Raw genomic sequence first — 27419 nt, 5'->3', positions numbered from 1 at the left:
GCGACTGTCCAGGCTGAGAACCACTGGAAGAATGAGCTGCTACAAGCGCAGCCTCAGTGACCAACGGTGACATCATCAAGGTTATCACCAGTTACTGAGGCTGCGTGGGATGGAGGAAAGGATGGTTGGCCTCATGGAAGGATGGATGGATGAGGATTGGATGAATGAGAGATGAATGAGATATGGATTGATGAGGGATGGATGGAGGGATGTCTGGATTGATGTATGAGGAATGGATGGATGTATGGAGGAATTGCTGCATGGATGGATGGTGGGATGGCTAGATGAGGGATGGATGGATAGCTGGATGAGGGATAGATGGATGAGGGATGGGTGGCTGGATGGAGGGATGGCTGGAATCCATAGTGTCCCACACTGTAATCCATTTGTGCGACATGTGCTCTTCAGCATGAATGGTGGCATCATGCTGAGAAGCAAGGAAGAAGGAGCTGCAGCGAGCAGGCCCCTGAACTATGGTGATCACCGCTAGCACAATGAGGAAAATTCTCAATGTGCAGTGGTGAGTTCACTGCGAGATATTTCTCTCGGTGAACTCAAAGCTGCACCGTGAGATTTTTTCCTCACTGTGCGAGCGGTGATCTCACTGAGGTCACCACAGTTCATTGGCCTGGCTGGGAACGCAGCCTCAAGGCCCTGTGGTAACCTCGATGATGTCATCGCTGGTCACTGATGCTGTGCTCGCAGCAGCTTATTCATCTATGTTTCTCAGCCTGGACAGTCACATCTTGGCACTGTCCAGGTTGAAAACTGTTCATCCCCAGGCATTAATTATGGCATGGGACAGAGCGACAGACAGATAAGAAATATGGTTGTTTTTTATTTTTGTTTTATTACAGGAGATGTTGGTTTGAATGGAATGAGAGTTAGGTGAGTATAACTGTGTTTGTTATTTTTAAATAAAAAAGTGAAAGTGTGTTTTATTCTTGATAACCAGCCTTGCTAATGCTGACAGCTGAGAGTTGAGGCCGTCAGCTGTCAGTTTTGCCTGGCTGGTTATCAAAACTACAGGGGATACCACAATGTCTTTTTTTAATTACTTATTTATAGTGCAGGTGGTGGCTAATGAATACTCCCATTAGCCGCTGCCTGCTCTCGCTGTCATTAGTGGCAGCAGGTGTAGGTTGATGGGAGCATTAGTCCCATCAGGTGACACCAGTAACAGGAGGCAAACTTTTTACTTCCAATCACAGCTGCATGCTCACACTGTCTTTTGATGGTGATTTTATTTTAATCATTAATGATTTTACTACCGATCAGAAGCAGTATTTGCCACACTGTCATGTACATGACAGCGTGGCAAACACTAGGTGTTTAGGCCCCCATTCAAATGAATGGAGTCCAGATACTGTTCAACTCCAACTATTTTTAACTGTTTAGCCAAACCAGCCAGACCGAAACATCCAGGGGTCCGCCCATCTCTAATGATGGCGAATTTTCTCTGCAAGACATTGGACTAAATTAGGCAGGTCTTGCATTTTCTCCACCACCATTTGGATGGGATCCACAATTTGTCTGTCCAGTCAATCTGTCATTCAGGCATTGTTTGTCGTCACCTGGCTGCTGCAAAAAGGCAATCACGAACAGTCTTAGTGCAAACTAATACTAAGACAGCGGCTGTACGGTGGCGCAAGCTGACAAGAAGGATCGTCAGGTAGCTGGGTCAGATCAAGGAGGTCACGTCAGAAACATAATCATAATGTAAGAGGAGGATCAAAATTCACAGTCAGAACACAGTAGGAATCAAGAAAACAACAAAAGCAAGGACTAGAGCACAAGATACATAGCAAAACTAATTGACTGGAGGTGGTAGTCAGAGAACCAGGGGTAGTAGGCAGCCCATCCGATAGCGCTCAGAAAAGACTAATAAAAAAAACATTGAATTAATCCCATAACTTCCTGATCTAGTGGCGCCAGAAGTCCCAGGAATGTTATGCATCAACCGCAACAAAGGAACAGAACTATCTAGCCACTGAAGTAGGAGCAAAAGGAGCAGGAATTGGCACAGATTTTACACTACTTTCCATCATCTAATACTAAACATGTCATAAATCTGCAAGTTTATAAAAACTAGAGGAAGATTTATTAGGTGAGGTGCACTGTTTTTTGGCAGGAAAAAAATGCTAGCTTGCATATATCTGTTTTTGCAAAGATTTGCAACATTTTTAATTTTCAAACTGTTTTCAGCACTTTACAAAAGTATTCAAGGTCTTAGAGGGAGGGAAGGGATCACGCACAGTCAGACAAAATTTACTTCAGAACTGGCATAATTTATTAAATTACAGCTTTATTCTACCCCTGTTTACCTGAGATCTAGTTACATTTTGTTGTGAAATCTGGTTAATTCTATGACCGCCACATTTACAAAATGGACAAATCACAGAATCTGTGAACGACACATACGATTCAGGTTCATTAGTGACATACAAGTGTCAGCAGTTCTTTACAGCTCACGGTCAAAGAGTGATCCAGTGTCAAGATGGAATATATGGGTATGTGCATCCAGCGAATTTTTTTATACTGATATTGTTTATGGGAAATTACCGTACATCAGAAAGTAATTTATTGTCATTTGCATTTGATGTTGAAAGCAAGCAATGAGGATTTTCTTCTATCCTTTTTAATTTCTGATTCTTGTGCTAGTTTCATCGATAGCGGAATCAAGAATAGGATGTCCTCTGTGTAGAACATCTATTGATCATTTTCCAGGACAGCAGAATCAAGCTGAAGAATACTCTCTTTGAGTTATCTACTAGTAGAGATGCTCTGAAATGCAGCTTTAAAACTATTGTTTGTGGACTTTCATTTTTTTTTATTTTTACTATAGCAATCTTTACTTTATTAATGGTACGGATTTCACCTCACTTTTTATTATGAGGTTTCTTACCAGCACTTTCAGCACATTGTCACTTTGTATCATATTTAGCACACTTTTAGAGTTTTCCACAATCAAACGTATTCTAGGTATTCTTAGGGTAATTCACTAACAGTTGGTCTTTTGTACAAAATGCACTTTATATTTACCTTCTATGCCTAAAGGCCCCTTTACATTTAGCGATGCAGCAGCGATCCCGACCACGATACGACCCGGTCAGGATCGCTGGTGCATCGCTAAATGGTCGCTAGTGAGCTGCCACACAGGCAGATCTCACAGCGATGCAGCAGCGATACAGCGGGCATTACTTACCTTTCACATGCAGCGATCCTGACGTCCTCCCACCCGCGTCCACGCATCGCTCGTCGGCGCCAACAGGAAGCGCCCGACGAGAAATGGAGCTGCACGATCTCACGCGATCAGCGACAGACAGCGGGGGAGCCGGTCGGAGGTAAGTATCACACATAGTGATATCGCTAGCGATATCACTGCTGCGTCACCAAATCGGTGATGCCTTAGCGATATTGCTAGCGATATCGCTATGTGTAAAACCCCCTTTAGTGGGCTTTGATCCACAGTGCTGCGTTTGGTTTGCTTTTTTGCTCTAGCACAGCATAGTCTACTGTGCTGTATGTAAATGGCTGTATTTTGACTTTGTTGCGCTTCCTATTGTGTTCAGTACTGTGTGGTACTGTTTGGCGTTTTTAGATTTATATTTCTTCACAATTTCCATTGATGTCATGTACTACAGTCACATTTTTTTATGTCTATTAGAGATGAGCGGATGGATTTGTAGAACATCAAGTTCAAGTCGATTTTCCTGAAATTTGCACTTGTATGTAAATTTGAGCACTTTGAGATTCAATTAACGATTCACACAAGGGAAATAAAACTTTCTGAGCACCATTGTTAAGCAGGTTAATGTCATTTTGCGTGGCCATCCCTTCTCTACAATGCCCTGCAATTTTGACACCTATAGGATTATCATACCTTGTAGATTGGTGCTCAGTGAGATATCAGCATTCCCAATTGGCCGTGCTCGCTTAGGCTAATTTCACATTCGCGGTTAAATCCGCAGAGTATCTTCCGCAACCTCACACCCACGAAAAACCGCATGCAAACACGTGCAAACACAGTGTTTTTTAGACGCATCAGCTTACGCATGCGGTGAAAAAAATGCAGTGTTTGCATGCTTTTTCATGCGTATTGTGAAACTCATATATTATATAAAGTCATTACAGAGTGATTTATTTCAAGTGTTTATTTCTGTTAATGTTGATGATTATGGCTTACAGCCAATGAAAATCCAAAAGTCATTATCTCAATTAACTAGAATAATTAACAAAAAACACCTGCAAAGGCTTCCTAAGCATTTAAAAAGGTCCCTTAATCTGTTTCAGTAGGCTCCACAATCATGGGGAAGACTGATGACTTGACAGATGTCCAGGAGGCAGTCATTGACACACTCCATAAGGAGGGTAAGCCACAAAAGGTCAATGCTGAAGAAGCTGGCTGTTCACAGAGTGCTGTATCCAAGAATATTAATGGAGTGTTCAGTGTAAGGAATAAGTGTGGTAGGAAAAGGAGCACAAGCAACCAAGATAACCACAGTCTTGAAAGGATTGTTAAGAAAAAGCCTTTCAAATTTTGGAGGAGATTTTACAAGGAGTTGACTGCTGCTTGAAGTAATTGCTTCAAGAGTCACCACACACACAGACATATCCAGGACATGGGCTACAAGTGTCACATTCCTTGTGTCAAGCCACGAATGACCAATAGACAGCACCAGAAATGTCTTACCTGGGCCAAGGAGAGAGAAAACTGGACTGTTGCTCAGTGGTCCAAGGTGTTGTTTTCAGATGAAGGCAAATTTTGCATTTCATTTGGAAATCAAGGTCCCAGAGTCTGGAGGAAGAGTGAAGAGGCCACAATCCAAGATGCTTGAGGTCTAGTGTGAGGTTTCCACAATCGGTGATGGTTTTGGAAGCCATGTCATCTGCTGATGTAGGTCCACTGTGTTTTATCAAGACCAAAGTCAGCGCAGCCATCTACCAGGAAATTTTAGAACACTTTATGCTTTCTTCTGCCGACAAGCTTTTTGGAGAGGGAAATTTCATTCTCCAGCAGGACTTGGCACCTGTCCACACTGCCAAAAGTACCAATACCTGGTTTAAAAACAACAGTATCACTGTGCTTGATTGGCCAGCAAATTCGTCTGACCATAACCCTATAAAAAATCTATGTGATATTGTCAAGAGGAAGTTGAGAGACACCAGACTTAACAATACAGATGAGCTGAAGGCTACTAAAAAAGCAAACTGGGCTTCCATAACACTTCAGCAGTCCCACAGACTGATTGCCTCCATGCCACACCGCATTGATGCAGTGATTGATGCAAAAGGAGCCCTGACCATCATGTATTGAGTGCGTTTGAACATACATTTCAGTAGGCCAACATTTCGGATTTTAAAATCATTTTTCAAGCTGGTGTTATAAAGTATTCTAATTACTGAGGTAATGACTTTTGGGTTTTCATTGGCTGTAAGCCATAATCATCAACATTAACAGAAATAAACACTTGAAATAGATCACTCTGTTTGTAATAACGCTATATAATATATGAGTTTCACTTTTTGTATTGAAGAACTGAAGTAAATTAACTTTTTAAAGATATTCTAATTTTGTGATAAGCACCTGTATACCATTCTTTGAGCTTTATCTATATGCCCTGCTCTGTGTTATTGATATAAATGCTGTTTTTGGCATATGATTCAAGTAACCATCCAAATCCGAACTTTTATAACATATGGATGATTTCTTATTAACTAAAGCATCCCAAATAATCCAGCATTACACTGGATAATTAACTGATTTATGACAATACTAGCTGAAGAGCACGGCGCTGCCCGGGCATAGTAACTAACTGTTAGTTATAGCAAATTATAATTATCCTCCATCCCATAGTCCCTTGCCCATATATCCATCATACATATCCTCCATCCCATAGTCCCATGCCCATATACCCATCATACAAATTCTCCATCCCATAGTCCCATGCCCATATACCCATCATACATATTCGCCATCCCATAGTCAAGTGCCCATATACCCATCACACATCCTTCATTTCATAGTCCCATGCCCATATACCCATCATACATATCCTCCATCCCATAGTCACGTGCCCATATACCCATCATACATATCCGCCATCCCATAGTCCCACGCCCATATACCCGTCATACATATCCTCCATCCAATAGTCCAGTGCCCATATACCCATCACACATCCTCCATCCCATAGTCCCGTGCCCATATACATATCCGCCATCCCATAGTCCTGTACCCATATACCCATCACACATCCTCCATCCCATAGGCCCGTGCCCATATACCCATCATACATAACCTCCATCCCATAGTCCCATGCCCATATACCCATCATACATATCCTCCATCCCGTAGTCCCAAGCCCATATACCCATCATACATATTCACCATCCCATAGTCGAGTGCTCATATACCCATCACACATCCTTCATCCCATAGGCCCATGCCCATATACCCATCATACATATCCTCCATCCCATAGTCCCATGCCCATATACCCATCATACATATCCTCCATCCCATAGTCCCGTGCCCATATACCCATCATACATATCCTCCATCCCATAGTCCAGTGCCCATATACCCATCACACATCCTCCATCCCATAGTCCCGTACCCATATACATATCCGCCATCCCATAGTCCCGTGCCCATATACCCATCACACATCCTCCATCCCATAGGCCCATGCCCATATACCCATCATACATATCCTCATCCCATAGTCCCATGCCCATATACCCTTCATACATATCCTCCATCCCACAGTCCCGTGCCCATATACCCATCATACATATCCGCCATCCCATAGTCCCGTGCCCATATACCCATCACACATCCGCCATCCCATAGTCCAGTGCCCATATACCCATCACACATCCTCCATCCCATAGTCAACCATTATGACATCATAATGAGCGGTGGGGCTTGCAATCTATGATGACATCAGCGTCGCCATGGCAACTATTGTGACATCATAATGAGGGTGGGGCTTGATACGCACACACTGCTTCCCCATTATGCAAATAGGGGCATTATGACATAATGAGGGGCGGAGCTTGACACGCACACACTTTTTCCCCAGTATGTAGATAGGGGCAAAATTGTTTGGTGAATTGGAACACGCGGGGTTAAAATTTCACCTCACAGCACAGCTTAGGACGCTCTCGGGGTCCAGACATGTGACTGTGCCAAATTTTGTGGCTGTAGCTGCGACGGTGCGGATGCCTATCTCGGACATACACACATACATACACACACACATACATACATATATACATACATGCATACATACATACATATATACATACATACATACATGCATACATACACACTTTGCGCTTTATATATTAGATGTATCATAAAGCTACAGTATATTGAAAGAAAAACATTTCTACCAAAAGTGCAGGACATTGGCTCAAAAGATAAAACCTGGCTGAGTGCTAGTGTTCATAGTATTTGGCTTAAAAATATACTCTATTATGTAAGTGGATGAATATAAAAAACGAATTTAGAAATGCTCTAATTATGTTATATATTTTCTTACATAATCAGCCCGGTGGATTATTATAGATTATTATAGTAGTAATTATGTCTTGTATATAAATATAAATGACAGAAAAAACTGACGGCACATCTAGAACTAGTCTGAATAGGTGCATACTAAAAAAACAGCTTACATATCAAATAAGGAAATGGTTGCACTCAATTGCATCAAGGCATATCAAATATGAAATATGTGAAATACGAATAGCATAATGGCTTTTGTAATCTAGAAAAAACATATGAGATACTTAGCACAAAATTTAGTTCACACTAGGCAGTTAGAATAGGGACCCGTTCAATGAGATCACCTCAACGTTGGTGAATGGGCTCACATCTTTTGGCCAAATTTTGTGCTAAGTATCTCATATGTTTTTTCTAGATTACAAAAGCCATTATGCTATTCATATTTCACTTATTTCATATTTGATATGCCTTGTATATAAATATGTCACTGTGCTGTGATAAGTTAAGTCAACAGTAATTTACTCAGTCCGTGGTCTACTACTAGACCTATCAAAGATCTGCAAATTATTAGAACATTGAGAATTATTAGGTAATTTGCATTGTTTGCATATATCTGTTTTGTGCCAAAAATATTGCACTTTTTTTATTATTTTCAAGCTGCTTTCAGCAATTTACAAAAGTATTCGGGGTTAGTGGAATAGAGGGGATCAACAACAGATTGAAAATTAGATGTACATAAATTTCCTATTAATGGCAAAAGCAATAACCCAACCCTAGGTCACAATAGAACACCCAAAAAACCTACTTCATGCTAAACTTAAGCAGAAAAGATGAGGTCAGGAGTTATTTATTATAATCAATTTTATTAAACAGACAAATTGTATACATCTCAACAAAAGTAACGCTAAGTTCAGCCACAAAATAATGCTAAAAATGCTCCTGAACATATATAGAGTGATTTCTTCTATGTGCTAATAATATAACCCACAATCAAAAATAAATCAGTTACAAATTAATCTTAAATAAAGTACCGATGCAACAAAGCTAAAGTGCCAATATCATAATAAGTACAATGCTAATAAGAATATATATAGTTATAAAGTGACAGTACACACAATAATATCCCTATAGCAATATAAGAAAAATATTTACACTTAAAGTGTCTTTAGTGCATACTAATTAGGCCAGAAATGCCATATACAAAAATTAGACCAAAAATAAGGTGACAGTGCATAAGAATCCAATTATATTCAGGTAGCTTAAAAGTACATAATAATGTCAATAATACTAATTGGACCATTGCCCAATAAATTGCATAAGAATAATGTAATTTGCTTACATGTGGATGAAGCTCTATCCCCCACCTGCCGCCTCAATGGGCGTTTCGCCGTTCTTTGTCAGGAGGCGTGGCTTGGGTTAGGCTTGTATCTGTATAAATAATGGGGACTAGCCAATGAGCAAGTAGGAATAATTAGTGACGTTGACCGAAAAGCGGCGCCTGCGTAAATGGCGCTACACCACGTGGGACACTTCCCCAGAGCTCCATGAGCGGCCAATGGGCATGAAAATTTGCTATGGCGTCGGCTAATAATCGGCGCATCCACGGGTGCTGCCACACTACGTGGGACACTTCCCCCAGTGCTCCTGGAATGCAAGCGACCCACCACTGCTAAGCAGCAGGGATCACGTGCGTACCACATGAGCGCGTCAGGAAGGTCCTGGTGGGGCAGAGCCCGGGCATGCGCTCTAGCCTGGTGGTACAAAAGAAAGCTTGCTTGAGCATGATAATAAGCATGACTCTAAATCACAGAGAGCCCATAATGTCTGATTTTCTTATTGAATAGATAGAAAAGCTATATAGTGATAAAGCAAAAAAGGAGGAAAAAAGGGGAAGAAAAGACGTAAAAAGGAGAAAGTGTACTAATTAAACAAACTAGGAAATATAAATATAATTATAGTGATGAACAGATTTTAGAAAAAATGATAATAAAAATAAAAATCAAATAAAAAGGATAAAAAGAGAAAAAAATAAATATAAAAATTGTAGGACAAAATATTAAGAGGTAAATAAAAATGTATTAGAATATATATTATTTAAATATTATTTATAAATAATAAGTGAAAATTAAAATTATATTTTTTTAAAGAAAGAAAAAATAAAATAGGTAAAAAGTAGATAATAGTGATAAAAATTAGTGCATATCCCTCTGAAAAAAGGGACATAAAAGGGGAACTGGATATCTGAACAGAAAACAAAAAAAAACATATATCCCATAAACATATAGAGTCATAAGTGAAAGTAATAAAACACTAAAAGGCTCATAATTTTTCATTAGTCCATAAATAAAATCTTGGTAGCAGCATCAGATTTTTTCAAACTTTTCCCATGTTTTCCATGTTATAGTTAAAAAAGAAAAAAGGAGGGGAAAAAAATTCCTCTTGTTCTTCTAAATTTAGATCGAGCAAAGCACACTCTGAAGGATCCAAAGAAATTCCTCATATGGTCACAAGTCAGTCGTAAAGGATTGAAAATCACCACACGAACTAAATGGACAGTCCCCACTAAATGAAAATACATCTAAAGGATATATAAAAAAGAAAACAAATTAGATAAAAATAAAAATCAACGATTCAATAAATATAAAACAGGTACAAGTAAAATACATAGAAAAGTAGATAAAAACCCAGAAGACATTGGAAGTTTACAAAAAAGGACCCAAATCCATGATTTTCATTAAGACCTACAGGCTATAAAGTGTTAAGCCTAAAAATCCAGCGGCTTTCCACTTGAGATAAAACCCTTAAATAGATTACCTCCCCTAATACCTAAGGTTACCTGATCAATGGCTACAACCTGCAGACCACTCGCATCAGATCCATGTACTGCCTTAAAGTGTCTGGGGAGGGTCTTCAGTTGTTCGCCTTCTTTTATTTCTTTTGATTTTTCTATATCTCGCACATGTTCCCCTATTCTAATACGGAGCTCCCTGGTCGTCATCCCTATATAGCTTTTATTACATGGGCATCGTGTGAGATATATTACCCCTTGGGAAGAGCAGGTAAGGTAATCTAAAAACAAATTGGCATAAGAAGGGGCGCACGCTGCCCCCATAGCCGTGCCCTGTAATTGGAGGAAGATTTGGTCATTAAAAGTAAAACAATTGTAAGTTAAAACGAATTTCAGGAGAGCTAAAAGAAATTTGACTAAAGTGCTTTGAGTATTACTATTGTATAAAAACCAAGAAAATGCCGCTAATCCCTGAGCATGTCGTATTGACGTATAGAGAGACTCGATGTCAGCTGTGACTAAAATCATATTATCATCTAGATGTAGCTGGTCGAGTATCTTTAAAGCAGCTGTTGATCCTGTATATGGGAAGGAAGTGTTGTTACAAAGGGCTTTAGATAATAATCATTTTAAAAATCAATCCATTAAGGCCCTCATTCCCGGATACAATAGTTCATCCTGGTGGATCTTTACAATTTTTGTGCAGTTTAGGGAGAAGATAAAAAGTGGGTAGTTTGGGTTTTAAAGTTTCAATGGTTTCAAGTAACGTTTTAGGAATAATTCCTTCACCATTAAAATATCAATGAGTTCTTTCTGATATTGTAAAATAGGAACATAGGTTAATTTTCTATAGCACTTTTCATTCAAAAGTCACTTAAAAGCCTGTTTTTCGTAAAGCTCATTTGGCCATATTACTAAGTTCCCTCTTTTGTCAGCCATTTTAAAAGTTACATCTTTCCAGCTCTTTAATTCCTGGATAATATGTCTGTCCCTCACAGCAGATGGTCCAAAATGCGGTAATATTTATGGTTCGTGTCTTCCAAATCTTTAGTAACCAATTTTACAAAAATTTCCACTGCGGAACATGTAATGATGTTTGGGAACTTTCTCGATTTATTGAAAAGGAATGTAGGAAATGTCCTCACCGTCTCAGAGGGATTGTTCTCCTCCGCTAAAGATTCCAGGATAGCAAGGGCCTCCCTTTCCTCTCCAGTATTCAATGTCAGTCTCATATTTGTTTTTTCATGGAATCTCTTTAGAGCTTCCTGGCGAAGAAGTGGATATACTTTATGGTCGTGAAAAGGTCTAAAGGTTGGGGAGGAGACTATGTTAGACCTTTTTCAAGTAGGGATACATGCTTGGCAGATAGTACATGTGAAGATAAATTAATTACCTTAGGGTGATCGTTTCTCTTGTTGCCACGAACTAATCCTTGTTTCTCTTGGTAATCACTCTATACATGTTCAGGAGCTTTTTTGGCATTATTTTGTGGCTGAATTTCCCCTTTTACCTGCTTGGTTAGCGTTACTCTTGTTGAGATGTATACAATTTGTCTATTTAAGAAAATTGATTATAATAAATAACTCTTGACCTCATCTTTTCTGCTTAAGTTTAGCATGAAGTAGGTTTTTTATGTGTTCTAACAGATTGAAAATGTTGCCCAGGACTGGGAAAAATGATTAAAGCTTGATTCTACTCCTGTTTACCTGGCATCTACTTCCATTTTGCTATTAAACCTAGCAAATTTCATGTTTTCCATTTATTTCAGCAATGAAACCATGTGGCAGACCTCCACAAATACTCTATGGAAAAATCACAGAACCTGTGAATGACACTTATGATTCCGGTTCCTCAGTGACATATAAGTGTCAGCCGTACTTTGCAGTTTACGGCCAAGAAATGATCCAATGTCAAGATGGAATATGGGGCAAACCACCTGTTTGTCTTGGTATGTACATGCAGTGATTGGTTTTCTATACTGATAGTATTAATGGTAAGTGGCATTAACAAGTGATTTATGCTAATTAGTATTTGATCTTTTAATAAAAAGGATAAATATCATTGTGCACCTCCACAATTCACTATTTTTCCCTTTCAATTTACTTTTTAAGCAATGGGGATTTTCAATGTAAATACTTCTTTAGTTAAAGTTTGATGTATAGTTAAAATCACTAAAGCAAAAAGCTGAAAATGTTACTATCATGGTTCCCACTGTTCATGAGATGTATTGAACCAGGTTAGTATAACTTTTACAATGCATTGCTAGGATCTTGACCCTTGGACATATGGGAAATAATATTGGTACATATTTATTAGGAGGCAATTCTAAATAAAAATACAAAGTGGATAGAATATGCCAATTATATCCTAAAATGGAACTTGTCATGTCCAGAAATTCTATTCACCTGTAGATCTACACTTTGTGCACAATTATAAGGCAATTTGTATTTTAATGATTAATTTTATTATTGAACAAGTAAAGTACTGTCAGTCACTCCAAAAGGATAATAAACCTATGTATTTAACAACGTAAAAATGAGGTTTTCTCTCTCTTAGGAGAATATCTATGTGAGCATAATTATAGGGCAACCATTAGGCTGTGTGCCCATGTAGCGTTTTTAAGCGTTTCTGCAGCGCTTTTAGACAAGCATTTCTGCTGCAGAAATGCTTAAAAAAAGCATTCCATGGATTTGTAATGTAAGACGCACATGTTGTGCCAATGGTGCGTTTTTAACCGCTGCGGAATCGCTTAGCAGTTAAAAACGCAGCATGTTCATTAATTTTGCGGAATCGCACGCGATTCCGCATACCATCAATTATATGGGCAAAAACACTTAGGAAAATGCATGCAAAAACACCTGACAATTGCTTACAAAAGTGAGTAAAAAAACGCATGTGTTTTCCCGGGAGCAGGGTGTGCGATTCTGCTCAGGTTTATTCTGCATGAGAATCGCTACGTGGGCACATAGCCTTACCGCGCAGAATTATTATGAATTATTCTGAAAATAAATGAAAATGTAAATATTTTCATCTTAATTATTTGTATCTGTTAAAGTCAGAATAATAACCAAACAACTCAAAATGTAGAAAAATACATTAAAAAAAAAATTAGTGACTAATATAGCTTTCATTCAATACCAGTCATAAGCCTTCCATCCGTGAAGTCTGTCAGTTTGATGATCAACTTTTTGGGCAGCACCAACCATAGCCTGGCAGGCAAAGTAGAGAGGTGTTATGTTTACCTTCACTGTAAATTTTCTACTAAAGGAGGGGCCACAATTATTCTTTCATCTTTAAGACCTTTACTGGCAGCCAAGCACGGGAGATTCAGATTCATGAGATGGAGCATTGTTCTGCATAATAATCATAATTTTTTTGACAGATACAGACTTTTATCTTCTGCTTGAAGAAAGAGTCTTATAAAAACTGTCTGTAGTTTTCGGAGTTGATTTTGAGTTTCTGTTCAACCCAAAAAAAGTACAACTAGCTTATCTTAAATAATCAGGCAATAGCAGTACCTTACCTCCACCTTGCTGGTGCCTGATTCAAAGTGGGGGTCTATGCCCTTTACTGATCCAGCCATGGACTCATCCATCTGGTCAAGAGTCACTCTTATCTTTTCAGTCCGTAAAGCCATTGAAAAATCAGTTTTCACATACTGTATTTCTTGGCCTAGTGTTTGCATTTCCATTTCTGTGTCGTTCAGTGGTGATCGGGCTTCAGTCTCCCTTACATTGGCCATGTCTCTTAGCACTGAACACGTTGTACTTTTTGGTCCTCCAGGAAGGTTGCAGTTCTGGAATATGACAGCACTGGAGGATAATGGGTCCCTGGTCTCTTCACGTTTCATTCTTCTCAATTCTTTGGCAGTCAATGTGCGTTTTCTTTTTTCCCAACATGGTTTTTGCTGCCCTGTTGACTTTGCAAGAAAACTTTTGATGGTTCCACGATTATGCCCCAATATCTTAGCAATTGTAAGAATGCTGCTGCATCCATTTGTAAGACTTGTAACAATGCTTGACTTTTCATAGTCAGTTAAAGGGCATCTGCCAGAAGGATCAATCTTCCTAAACTATCTATATGGGCATATAGTTCATAAGAAGCTGAATAAAATGATACATTGATATCTGTGATCTGATGTCTTATTCCAGAGAAATACGCTTTTTTCTTACATGTAAATGACATCTTTCAGGCTATGGGGAGGATGTTACATGGAAGATAACTAAGTCTCCAGAGCTTATTTTAAATTAAAGTGGGAGTTACCAGTGTGAGACATGTAACTAAGGCTGGTTTCACACTTGCGTTTTTTTTTTGCGGTATTTTAGCGCTAAATAGCGCATGCGTTTTTTTTCCCTATACTTTGCATGGTATGCGCTTATGTGCGCATACACATGCGTTTGTATGCGTTTTTCCGCGCATGCGTTTTTTTGCGGTATGCGCTCGGGCGCACAAAATGCAACCTGTTGCATTTTTTGGGCGTCCGACTTGCCTCAAAAAAACGCATGCGCGCGCAATGCGTTTTTTTACAGCAAGACACCCATTATAAGTCTATGGTGAGCATATGTGCGCATTGGCATGCTTATGTATGCGTTTTTTTGCACATGCGTTTTTTTTTACCATTAGTTTAGACAATGGAATTTAGGGGTTTGGGTTAGAGTTAGGGTTAGTTAAGGGGGTTTAGGGTTAGGGTTAGGGTTAGGGTCAGGGTCAGGGTTAGGGTTAGGATCAGGGTATGATTTGGTTAAGGGTTAGGGTCAGGGTCAGGGTTAGGGTTAGGGTCAGGGTTAGGGTTAGGGTCAGGGTATGGTTTGGTTAAGGGTTAGGGTTAGGGTCAGGGTCAGGGTTAGGGTTAGGGTCAGGGTCAGGGTTAGGGTTAGGGTTAGGGTCAGGGTATGGTTTGGTTAAGGGTTAGGGTTAGGGTTAGGGTCAGGGTTAGGGTTAGGGTTAGGGTTAGGGTTAGGATCAGGGTATGGTTTGGTTAAGGGTTAGGGTTAGGGTCAGCGTCAGGGTTAGGGTTAGGGTTAGGGTTAGGGTCAGGGTATGGTTTGGTTAAGGGTTAGGGTTAGGGTCAGGGTCAGGGTTAGGGTTAGGGTTAGGGTTAGGGCTAGGGTCAGGGTATGGTTTGGTTAAGGGTTAGGGTTAGGGTTAGGGTCAGGGTTAGGGTTAGGGTTAGTAAAGTCATGGTTTGGGTTAGTGTGAGGGGCCACCTAATGTTGGAAAAAAACGCAAACGCAGTAAAAACGCACTAAAAACGCATACAAACGCATAAAAACGCTGCGTTTTTTTCATGCATGCTCATAAAAATGCTTGAAAAAAACGCAGCATCTGTATGCGTTTGTATGCGTTTTTTCAATGCGTTTTTTTGCGGGAAAAACGCGCTGCAAAAAAAAGCAAGTGTGAAACTAGCCTAACACAGAACAGGAGAAATGAAATTTGTCTTTTTGCAAACACATTTTTTGCAGCTCTCTGAGCTCAGCTGTATTGCAACAACATTGCAACCCTGTCTGCCTGTGAGATGGAAACTGAAGCACTGAGAGTAACCTACAGATGTGTTAGGCTAGGTTCACATTGCATTAGAGCATCCGTTTAACGGATCTGTTAAACGGATGCGCTAACGCTGATGTCATTTTTTACATCTTTTGTGACCTAGCGCTAACAGTATGCATTAACGCATGGTAGCGGCTCGTTACCATGCTCTACCATGCGTTATCCCATACAGTCTATGCGCAGCGAACGGGTCCATTTGCTGTGCGCTAGTACCGATGCACCCAAAACCGCTGCCTACAGTGTTCGAGGGTGCGTCATGAAGTAACGCATACTCGCTAACGCATGCCGATTTTGGCATGCGTTAGGATGCACTACTATCATTGCAGGCAATGGGTGCGCTAATGCATCCGTTACATAGCGTTAGTGCAACTATGTAACGGATCCCGTTAGCGGATTGCCCCTCATACAATGTGGACCCAGCCTTAGTTGTAACCCTGTGCTGCTCGTGTGTACCTGATCAAGGAGTCAGAATCAGCCAATAATATTGGTAGTGTGGTTTATTTTCTACGAGTTTTAAAGTTTTCCAACTGCTTCTTCAGGAAAACCACAGAGACGAAAAAAATATTTTGAAATGCGTAGCGTATACTGCACTTTGAATATTTTTGCCTGATTCTCACTCCTAGATTAGAACAACCTCTTTCTCCAAACTACTTGCATTACCATGTTGGATATGTCAATCAGTGGAGCTGCAGCAGCTGAAACCCTGTTTAATACCGTTTAAGCATTGTGTCTCACACAACCCCACCAGGTGAGCAAAACTGCCTCTTATCACTACCTTAATTTCGATAACACCATATTGAGCTTTCCTTGTTCCCTTAACCAGTTCCTTAAAATACAGTATACGTCACTGTTAGAGCTGGCGGAACGCACCAAATTATAAAATAGTAGTAGGTGCGTTCGCAGCCCGGGGTCCACCATGCAGAGGTGGTACACTGCTGCTAAATAATGGCGGAAGAATTAAGCGTTGTGAAAACAGTCACACGTGGGTTATGTCACCCAATATGAACAGGAGCAAACTCTGTTAATGCACAGAGCCGCACAACCGCTGAACGTAGATGCTGGAGCCTGTTTAGCTCACAGAGCCCGGCCAAAAGAGTGCACAGTGTACGGCCACAGAACTCTACCCCAAGGACACGGGGTTAGAGTCCCTCTAGGCCAACTGAGCACGACATCGCTGCAGAAAGCGCTGCTATAGATGCTGGCTATGAGGTGTGGAGCACGTGCACTGAGGCGTGCCGAGTCCCTGGTGAGGACTGATGCCTGACTCAACCTCTGACCTACATACGCCCAAGCCTGGGCGCTAGCAGGCTAGGCTGCACAACACATGCATACCAAGGGTAGGGGTTTCTTAATGAGTCATTCACCAGAGACATTCATACGTGCATGCATCACTCACTCCACATAGTCTGTAAATACAGTCTATCCTAGCGCATGACCGAGCGGCCATGCGAACCTTTTATAGCCGCGAGCATCCGGGACCTTCCTGGCTTCTCGGATGGGCCAATCTGAACACGAGCAGGACCTGAGCACGTGACCTTCGATCTCCAATGGGAGATCACTCCACGGGCATGCTCAGTGGCCCGACATGGGGACTTAGTCCCTGGAGAATCTCACTACTGAGCAGCAAGTATTGCCATAGCTGTGCCAGAGGTGACAGCAGCAAGCAAACCCACGGAGTTGGTCTGGGCAGAGCGCCTGGACCGACGAGTTTGCTGAGCAACCTCCTCTGTGGCTGGAGAGGAATGGGAGACCACTGGAAGTAAGGCTCAGGATTCCCGCTGTGCAGCGACAGAAATCTGATGCTTAACATTACCCCCCCTCCTCTCTGAGCCTCGCTCTGCTCAAATTCCATGATGAGAAGAGGAGCGTGGATGTTTTCCACCGGCTCCCAGGTCCGCGCCTCTGGACCATGACCCTTCCAATCCACCAAGTAAAATTTTTTGCCCCTCATCATCTTGCATCCCACAATGGCATTGACCTCAAACTCGTCTGACGACAGGTCTGATGTCCCGGCAGATGGCTCAGAAAACCAGGACATGTGCACCGGCTTAAGGAGAGACACATGAAACATGTCCGAGATAGCCAAGTGTGGTGGAAGAGCCAGGCGGTAGACCACAGGGTTGATCTGCTCGAGGACCTTGAAAGGGCCAATATAGTGCGGTGCGAACTTAGCGAATTCCACCCGCAGCCTGATGTTTAGAGCGGAGAGAGACACTAAGTCGCCAGGGGCGAAGGTCAGAGCCGGGCGCCAGCGAGTGTCAGCGGAGGACCTCATTCTCTTCTTGGAGGCCCAGATAGCATCCTGCATGTGATCCCAAATGTCACGTGCCTCCACCGCCCAGTCTGCCACCCTAGAGTCGGTGGACAACACGGGCATGGGCATGGGGACGCGCGGATGCTGGCCATAATTTAAGAGGAAAGGGGTCCGATTGGTGGAGTCAGCCACAGCGTTGTTCAAGGTGAACTCCGCCCATGGCAGCAAGGGTGCCCAATCATCCTGCCTGGCCGAGACAAAATGTCACAGATATGTCACCAGGGTCTGGTTGGCTTTCTCAACCAACCCTTTCATAGGCCGAGGAGAGATTTAGCTCTATGCTGAGCAGAGAACAGAGCTTTCTCCAGAACCGAGACGCAAACTGAGGACCCCGGTCGCTGACAATCTTATCCGGCATGCCGTGGAGGTGGAAAACATGTTTAATAAACAACGCTGCCAGGCCCCGTGCCGAAGGTAGCTGAGAGAGTGGTACCAGATGCACCATCTTGGAGAAATGATTGGTGACCACCCAAATGACGGTGCTGCCACTTGACTTGGGTAGACCCACCACAAAGTCCATACCAACCATCTCCCAGGGCCTGTCAGCAAAAGGCAGAGGATAGAGTTACCCAGCGGGCCGCTGCTGAGAGGGCCAATTCTGGGCGCAAGAGACGCACGCCCGTATATAGTCCATGATGTCACGGGCCATATGCGGCTACCAGTACGTCCTTGCCAGAAGCTCAGAGGTCCGTTTGGTCCCAAAATGTCCACCTAACCTGGACGAATGAGCCCAAGAGAGGACCTCTGGTCACAGATGGGCAGGGACAAAAGGCTTGCCCAGAGGTATAGACTCGAGCAGCGTCGGACTGGCCCACCGGAGAACCGGAGGATTCTCCGGTGGGCCCTGGCATCTGGTGGGCCCTGGCACCTGCTGGCATACAGGGCCAGCAGTTGCCTAGGGCCCCCGCTGCTCCAGGGGCCCCCAGCCAGTGGTGTGTCGCACACCATGCAGCTGCTATGGGGGCCCCTGCCAGTGGAGCAGCAGCGGGTGTCAGGAGGCAGGAGCCAATGTCCCCGCTGCTAAAGAGAAATGAATATTCACTGCGAAGCAGTGAATATCATTTCAGGTCTCCACCCCCAGAGGCCCCGCCCCCAGCCCAGTAAGCTGCTCTGCATCAGGGCCGGCACCGCCCTCAGTCCCCTCTGCTCCTGGCTCACAGCCAGTGCGCGATGACGTCACTACATCGCGCACCCGCTGTGTGTCTGGCAGAGGGGACAGCTCCTGACACTGAAGCCGGGATCAGCGTGGGAGCGAGGAGGAGAGGTGAGTATTGTGTTTTGTTTTGTTTTTTTATATCTCTCTCACTCTCTCTATCTGTCTCTCTCTCTCTATCTATCTATCTATCTATCTCTATATCTCTATATATCTCTCTCTCTATCTCTCTTTTATCTATCTATCTTTCTATCTATTATCTATATCTATCTATTTCTATATCTATCTCTATCTATCGCTCTATCTTTATATTTATCTTTCTATCTCTACATCTATCTCTATATCTATCTATCTATCTCTATATCTTTCTATATATATCTCTATATCTATCTATTATGTCTATCTATCTCTATATCTATTATCTCTATATTTATTATCTATCTAGCTACCATCTATATCTATCTATCTTTATCTATATATATATCTCTATCTAATATCTATATCTATCTATCTCTATACCTATCTATCTATTTATCCGTTATCTATCTCTATATCTTTTCTCTGTATCTATCTATCTATCTATCTCTATATCTATATCTCTCGCTATCTATCGCTCTATCTCTATATCTATATCTATCTCTATATCTATCTCTATATCTATATATCTATCTCTATATCTATATCTATTTCTCTCTATATCTATCTCTATAGCTATCTATCTATCTCTATATCTATCTCTCTGTATATCTATCTATCTTTCTATCTCTATATCTATATATCTATCTATCTTTCTCTATATCTTTTCTCTGTATCTATCTCTATCTATATCTATCTATCTCTATATATATATCTATTATCTCTATATCTATATCTATTTCTCTCTATATCTCTCTCTATATCCATCTATCTATTTATCTCTATCTCTATATCTATCTCTCTGTATATCTATCTATCTTTCTATCTCTATATCTATCTCTATATCTATCTATCTTTATCTATCTATCTATCTCTATCTATTATATATATCTATCTCTATCTATCGCTCTATCTCTATATCTATCTTTCTATCTCTACATCTATCTCTATATCTATCTTTCTATCTATCTCTATATCTATCTATATCTATATTTATCTATTATGTCTATCTATCTAGCTATCTCTATTATCTATATCTACCTATCTCTATATCTTTCTATCTTACTCTATCTCTATATCTATCTGTTATCTCTATATTTATTATCTATCTTTATCTATCTATCTCTATCTATTATCTATATCTATCTCTCTATCTATTTATCGATCTCTGTATCTATCTCTATCTCTATCTACCGCTCTCTCTGTCTCTATCTTTATATCTATATCTATCTATCTCTATATCTATCTACCTATCTATCTCTATATCTATCTCTATATCTATATCTGTTTCTCTCTATATCTATCTCTATATCTCTCTCTCTCTCTAGCTATCTATATATTATCTCTATATCTATCTATATATTATCTCTATATCTATCTATCTCTATATCTATCTATCTCTATATCTGTTATCTCTATATCCATATCTATCTCTATATCTATCTTTCTATCTAACACTATATCTCTATATCTATCTCTATATCTCATTATCTATCTCTATCTCTATCTCCATCTCTCTCTCTTTATCTATCTATCTATTGATCTATCCATCTATCTCTATATCTATCTCTATATCTATCTATTATATCTATCTATTATCTCTATTATCTATATCTATCTATCCATCTATCTATCTAGCTATCTCTATCTATCTATCTTTCTAACTCTATATCTATCTCTATACATATCTCTATATCTAGCTATTATCTCTATATCTATCTCTATATCTATCTTTCTATATCTATTTGTCTCTATATCTATCTCTATATCTATCTATCTATCTATCTATCTATCTATCTATCTATCTATCTATCTATCTATCTCTATATCTATTATCTCTATCTATCTCTATATACACTCACTGGCCACTTTATTAGGTACACCATGCTAGTAACGGGTTGGACCCCCTTTTGCCTTCAGAACTGCCTCAATTCTTCGTGGCAGAGATTCAACAAGGTGCTGGAAGCATTCCTCAGAGATTTTGGACCATATTGACATGATGGCATCACACAGTTGGCGCAGATTTGTCGGCTGCACATCCCTGATGCGAATCTCCCGTTCCACCACATCCCAAAGATGCTCTATTGGATTGAGATCTGGTGACTGAGGAGGCCATTTGAGTACAGTGAACTCATTGTCATGTTCAAGAAACCAATCTGAGATGATTCGAGCTTTATGACATGGCGCATTATCCTGCTGAAAGTAGCCATCAGATGTTGGGTACATTGTGGTCATAAAGGGATGGACATGGTCAGCAACAATACTCAGGTAGGCTGTGGCGTTGCAACGATGCTCAATTGGTACCAAGGGGCCCAAAGAGTGCCAAGAAAAAATTCCCCACACCATGACACCACCACCACCAGCCTGAACCGTTGATACAAGGCAGGATGGATCCATGCTTTCATGTTGTTTACGCCAAATTCTGACCCTACCATCCGAATGTCGCAGCAGAAATCGAGACTCATCAGACCAGGCAACGTTTTTCCAATCTTCTACTGTCCAATTTCGATGAGCTTGTGCAAATTGTAGCCTCAGTTTCCTGTTCTTAGCTGAGAGGAGTGGTACCCAGTGTGGTCTTCTGCTGCTGTAGCCCATCTGCCTCAAAGTTCGACGCACTGTGCGTTCAGAGATGCTCTTCTGCCTACCTTGGTTGTAACGGGTGGCAATTTGAGTCACTGTTGCCTTTCTATCAGCTCGAACCAGTCTGCCCATTCTCCTCTGACCTCTGGCATCAACATGGCATTTCCGGCCACAGAACTGCCGCTCACTGGATTTTTTTTCTTTTTCGGACCATTCTCTGTAAACCCTAGAGATGGTTGTGCGTGAAAATCCCAGTAGATCAGCAGTTTCTGAAATACTCAGACCAGCCCTTCTGGCACCAACAATCATGCCACGTTCAAAGGCACTCAAATCACCTTTCTTCCCCATACTGATGCTCGGTTTGAACTGCAGGAGATTGTCTTGACCATGTCTACATGCCTAAATGCACTGAGTTGCCGCCATGTGATTGGCTGATTAGAAATTAAGTCTTAACACACAGTTGGACAGGTGTACCTAATAAAGTGGCCAGTGAGTGTATATCTCTATATCTATTTTTATTTATATCCATCTATCTATATCTATTTATCTCTATATCTATCTATATATGTCTATATTATTATTATTATATCTGTATATCTCTATCTATTATCTATCTCTATCTATATATCTATCTCTATATCTTTCTATCTATAGCTATCTAGATCTATCTATCTATCTATATTTCTTTCTATATCTATCTTTATATCTATCTCTATGAATCTTTCTATCTATCCATTATCTACTTTCTATCCATTATCTACTATCTATCTCTATATCTATCTATTTCTACATCTATCTATCTATATCTATCTAACTCTATATCTATATATCTATATAGCAATATACCCTATGAGGGGGGCAGTATTATACCCTATGAGGGGGGCAGTATTATACCCTATGAGGGGGCAGCATTATACCCTATGAGGGGGCAGCATTATACCCTATGAGGAGGCAGCATTATACCCTATGAGGGGGTGCATTATACCCTATGAGGAGGGCAGCATTATACCCTATGAGGGGGCAACATTATACCCTATGAGGGGGCAGCATTATACCCTATGAGGAGGCAGCATTATACCCTATGAGGAGGGCAGCATTATTCCCTATGATGGGGTGCATTATACCCTATGAGGAGGGCAGCATTATACCCTATGAGGGGGCAGCATTATACCCTATGAGGAGGCAGCATTATACCCTATGAGGAGGGCAGCATTATTCCCTATGACGGGGTGCATTATACCCTATGAGGAGGGCAGCATTATACCCTATGAGGGGGCAGCATTATACCCTATGAGGAGGCAGCATTATACCCTATGAGGAGGGCAGCATTATTCCCTATGAGGGGGGCAGTATTATACCCTATGAGGGGGCAGCATTATACCCTATGAGGGGGGCAGTATTATACCCTATGAGGGGGCAGCATTATACCCTATGAGGGGGCAGCATTATACCCTATGAGGAGGGCAGCATTATTCCCTATGAGGGGGTGCATTATACCCTATGAGGAGGGCAGCATTATACCCTATGAGGGGGCAGCATTATACCCTATGAGGGGGCAGCATTATACCCTATGAGGAGGCAGCATTATACCCTATGAGGAGGGCAGCATTATTCCCTATGACGGGGTGCATTATACCCTATGAGGAGGGCAGCATTATACCCTATGAGGGGGCAGCATTATACCCTATGAGGAGGCAGCATTATACCCTATGAGGAGGGCAGCATTATTCCCTATGAGGGGGGCAGTATTATACCCTATGAGGGGGGCAGTATTATACCCTATGAAGGGGCAGCATTATTCCCTATGAGGGGGTGCATTATTCCCTATGAGGGGGTGCATTATACCCTATGACCTATGAGGGGGGCAGTATTATACCCAATCAGGGGGGCAGTATTATACCCTATGAGGGAGTGCATTATACCCTATGAGGGGGTGCATTATTCCCTATGAGGGGGGCAGTATTATACCCTATGAGGGGGCAGCATTATTCCCTATAAGGGGGTGCATTATTCCCTATGAGGGGGGCAGCATTATTCCCTATGAGGGGGGCAGTATTATTCCCTATGAGGGGGGCAGTATTATACCCTATGAGGGGGGCAGTATTATACCCTATGAGGGGGTGCATTATACCCTATGAGGGGGTGCGTTATACCCTATGAGGGGGTGCATTATTCCCTATGAGGGGGGCAGTATTATACCCTATGAGGGGGGCAGTATTATATTCTATGAGATGGCTGCATTATACTATGTGAGGGGGCTGCTTTATATTCTATGAGGGGGCTACCCCAACTCCTGCTACATAATTAAGACATGTACAACCTTATATTATACCCGGATATTAGCGTGTTTTACCGCATAATTGGTGGTCTGGTATTTAACTCTATGCAGCTACATAGTGGGCCCCAAGAATGATTTTCTCTGGTGGGCCCAAGGTGTTCCAGTCCGACGCTGGACTCGAGGGCGACCAGAGCCATGGTCCTCAGGCTTTCAGACCGGACTATCAGCCGAGGCTCCTCCTCCGATGACACCACGGAGCGGGAGAGAGCATCGGCCCGGACGTTCTTCTCCCCAGAGAGAAAATGCAGGTTGAAGTGGAATCGGGAGAAGAGCAAGGACCATCTGGCCTGGTGAGAATTCAGCCACTGGGCTGTTTGTAAATAGACCAAATTCTTGTGGTCGGTGAACACCTGGAAAAGGTGGCGAGCCCCCTCCAGGAGGTGTCTCCACTCTGAAAAGGCCAACTTCATTGCTAGCATCTCCCTGTCCCCGATGGAATAATTCCTCTCCGCTGGTGTGAAGGTCTTGGAGAAGAAGAAGCATGGGTGCTCCCGACCTTGCAAGTCCTTCTGAAAAAGGACTGCTCCAGCACCGACGGAAGAGGCATCCACCTCCAGAATGAAGGGTTTATCCACATCGGGGCGATGTAGAATGGGAGCGCTAGCGAAATGGGATTTAATAGAGGAGAATGCCTTGGAGACAGGTTCTGACCACAACTTGGGGTTTGCACCCTTCTTGGTGAGGGCTACCAAGGGAGCGACCAAAGTTGAAAAGTGGGGAATGAATTGGCGATAGTAATTTATGAACCCCATAAAGCACTGCACCGCTTTGAGAGAATGGGGTTCCTGCCAATCCATCACCGCCTGTAGCTTGGCAGGATCCATGGCCAAACCCTGGGCAGAGATGATATAGCCCAAGAATGGCAAGGACTCCTGCTCAAACATACACTTCTCCAACTTGGCATAGAGGGAGTTTGCCCACAGGAGGTCGAAAACTTTGCAAACATCTCTCCGGCGGGAGTCAATATCTGAAGAGTAGATGAGAATATCATCCAGATAGACTACTATCGTGGTGGTAAGCATATCCCGGAAGATATCGTTCACAAAGTCTTGGAAGACGGCTGGGGCATTACAGAGCCCGAAGGGCATCACCAAATATTCATAGTGCCCGTCTCTGGTGTTAAATGCCGTCTTCCATTCGTCCCCATCACGGATGCGAATCAGGTTGTAAGCCCCCCGCAGATCAAGTTTGGTAAACACTCTCGCTCCCCGTAGCCTATCAAACAGGTCCAATATCAGGGGTAGAGGATACTTATTCTTAACGGTGATGGCGTTAAGACCCCTGTAATCGATGCAAGGATGTAGTTCTCCACTCTTCTTCTGGACGAAGAAGAATCCCGCCCCCGCTGGTGAAACTGACTTCCTAATGAATCCTCTTGCCAGATTCTCCATGATGTATTGAGACATGGCCTCTGTCTCTGGGAGAGATAGGGGATAGACTCGACCCCGGGGAGGCTCAGCACCAGGCAAGAGGTCAATAGGACAGTCATAGGGGTGATGCGGTGGAAGTGTCTCCGCCTTTTTGTAGAACACGTCCACATACTGTCGATAGTGTTTGGGAAGAGAGGAAAGATCTGCGGGGACCTCGATGGAGGCAACCTGGACACATTCCCTCAGACATCTACCCTCACATGACTTTCTCCAACCAAGAATTCTCCCCGAGGACCACTCTATATGGGGAGAGTGATACCGCAACCAGGGGACCTCTAGAAGGACCTGGTCGATACCCTCGGGCATGACGAGGAGGGATATCGTCTCCTGATGAGATGGAGACACCGAGAGTAACAGTGGAGCTGTTTGGTGGGTAATCTGTGAGGGCAGAGTCGCTCCATTCGCTACTCTGACGGTGACTGGCTTGGACATCATTAGCAGTGGTATCGCGTGCCGTTGAGCGAAGGCAGAAGACATAAAATTGCCCTCCGCTCCGGAATCCACGCAAACCTCCACCGCCAGAGTGGGAGAACCAAACCCAAGTGTCCCCTTAAAGGACAACTTGGAGGAAAACGCCGCGGATTCTAGTGAGCTGCCTCCTACGGCCACTAGGGGCGAGCGCCTTCCCAGCCGCTGTGGGCACTGGTTGGCAAAGTGACCAGACTGCCAGCAACCATGACAGATCACAGGGGCTAGAGCGGGCCGGGGCCTGGATCCCTGGCGGGAAGCCCCCTGACACTCGGACGCCCGATCGGAAGATTCCAGAGGTTTAGCAAAACTGGGTGCCAACCTAAACCTCTGCCTACACTGGAACCGCTCCAACCTTCGCTCGGCAAAGCGAAGGTCTATACGGGTGGAGACGGTGATAAGCTCCTCCAGTGTAGCAGGAATCTCCCTGGTGGCCAGAGCGTCCTTCACATGGCCAGCCAAACCTCTCCAGAATGCCGGAATGAGGACCTTATCTGGCCACTCTAACTCCAAGGCCAGCTTCCGGAACTGGATGGCAAAGTGGCTGACCATGGACGAGCCCTGTGACAATGCCAGCAGCCAGAGTGCTGTGTCATGGGTGACTCGCGGTCCCAGGAAGACATGCTTCAGAGTGTCCAAGAACCGAGAGGCACTCTGCACCACATGATCACCATGCTCCCACAGCGATGTGGCCCACTCCAAAGCCCTGCCCGACAAGAGAGAAATAATAAATCCCACTTTGGCCCGCTCGGAGGGGAATCGTGTTGCCAGCAGCTCCAGCTGTATCGAGCACTGGCTCACGAAACTCCTACAAGAGGCACTATCACCCGAGAACTTCTCGGGCAGTGGGAGGCGGGACAAAGTCGGGGCGGGGATGGCAGTGGTAACACAGGAGACAGCCTCTGTGGCTGCCTGAACAGCAACCGCAGTAACATCCGCAGCTGAGGCTGGACCCTCGAGAGCCACCAACCTGCCTGGCAGCTGCCGGATGTACTGCAGCAGTCGCTGTTCGTCCACCATTACTAGCCAGACCCTGGCACTAGGATAAAGTTAGGGCTGGCGGAACGCACCAAATTATAAAATAGTAGTAGGTGCGTTCACAGCCCGGGGTCCACCGTGCAGAGGTGGTACACTGCTGCTAGATAATGGCGGA

The 27419-nt window shown here is 42.8% G+C and overlaps 1 protein-coding gene across 1 annotated transcript in view; it reads left to right on the top strand.

Moving 5' to 3' along the window:
* LOC141096339 (complement factor H-related protein 5-like) overlaps nucleotides 1–27419 on the top strand; it is a 158138-nt gene that overhangs the window by 83358 nt on the left and 47361 nt on the right. Inside the window, exon 7 of the mRNA XM_073582876.1 lies at nucleotides 12070–12249. Coding sequence (XP_073438977.1) covers nucleotides 12070–12249 — 180 coding nt within the window. The remainder of the gene's footprint in view (nucleotides 1–12069; nucleotides 12250–27419) is intronic.

Source organism: Dendrobates tinctorius, unplaced genomic scaffold (genome assembly GCF_039654945.1).
Source record: "Dendrobates tinctorius isolate UK_male_01 unplaced genomic scaffold, ASM3965494v1 ptg000074l, whole genome shotgun sequence".
NCBI classification, from domain to species: Eukaryota; Metazoa; Chordata; class Amphibia; order Anura; family Dendrobatidae; genus Dendrobates; species Dendrobates tinctorius.
Note: the sequence above shows the minus strand (reverse complement) of the source record. Positions and strands in the feature narration are given on the sequence as shown.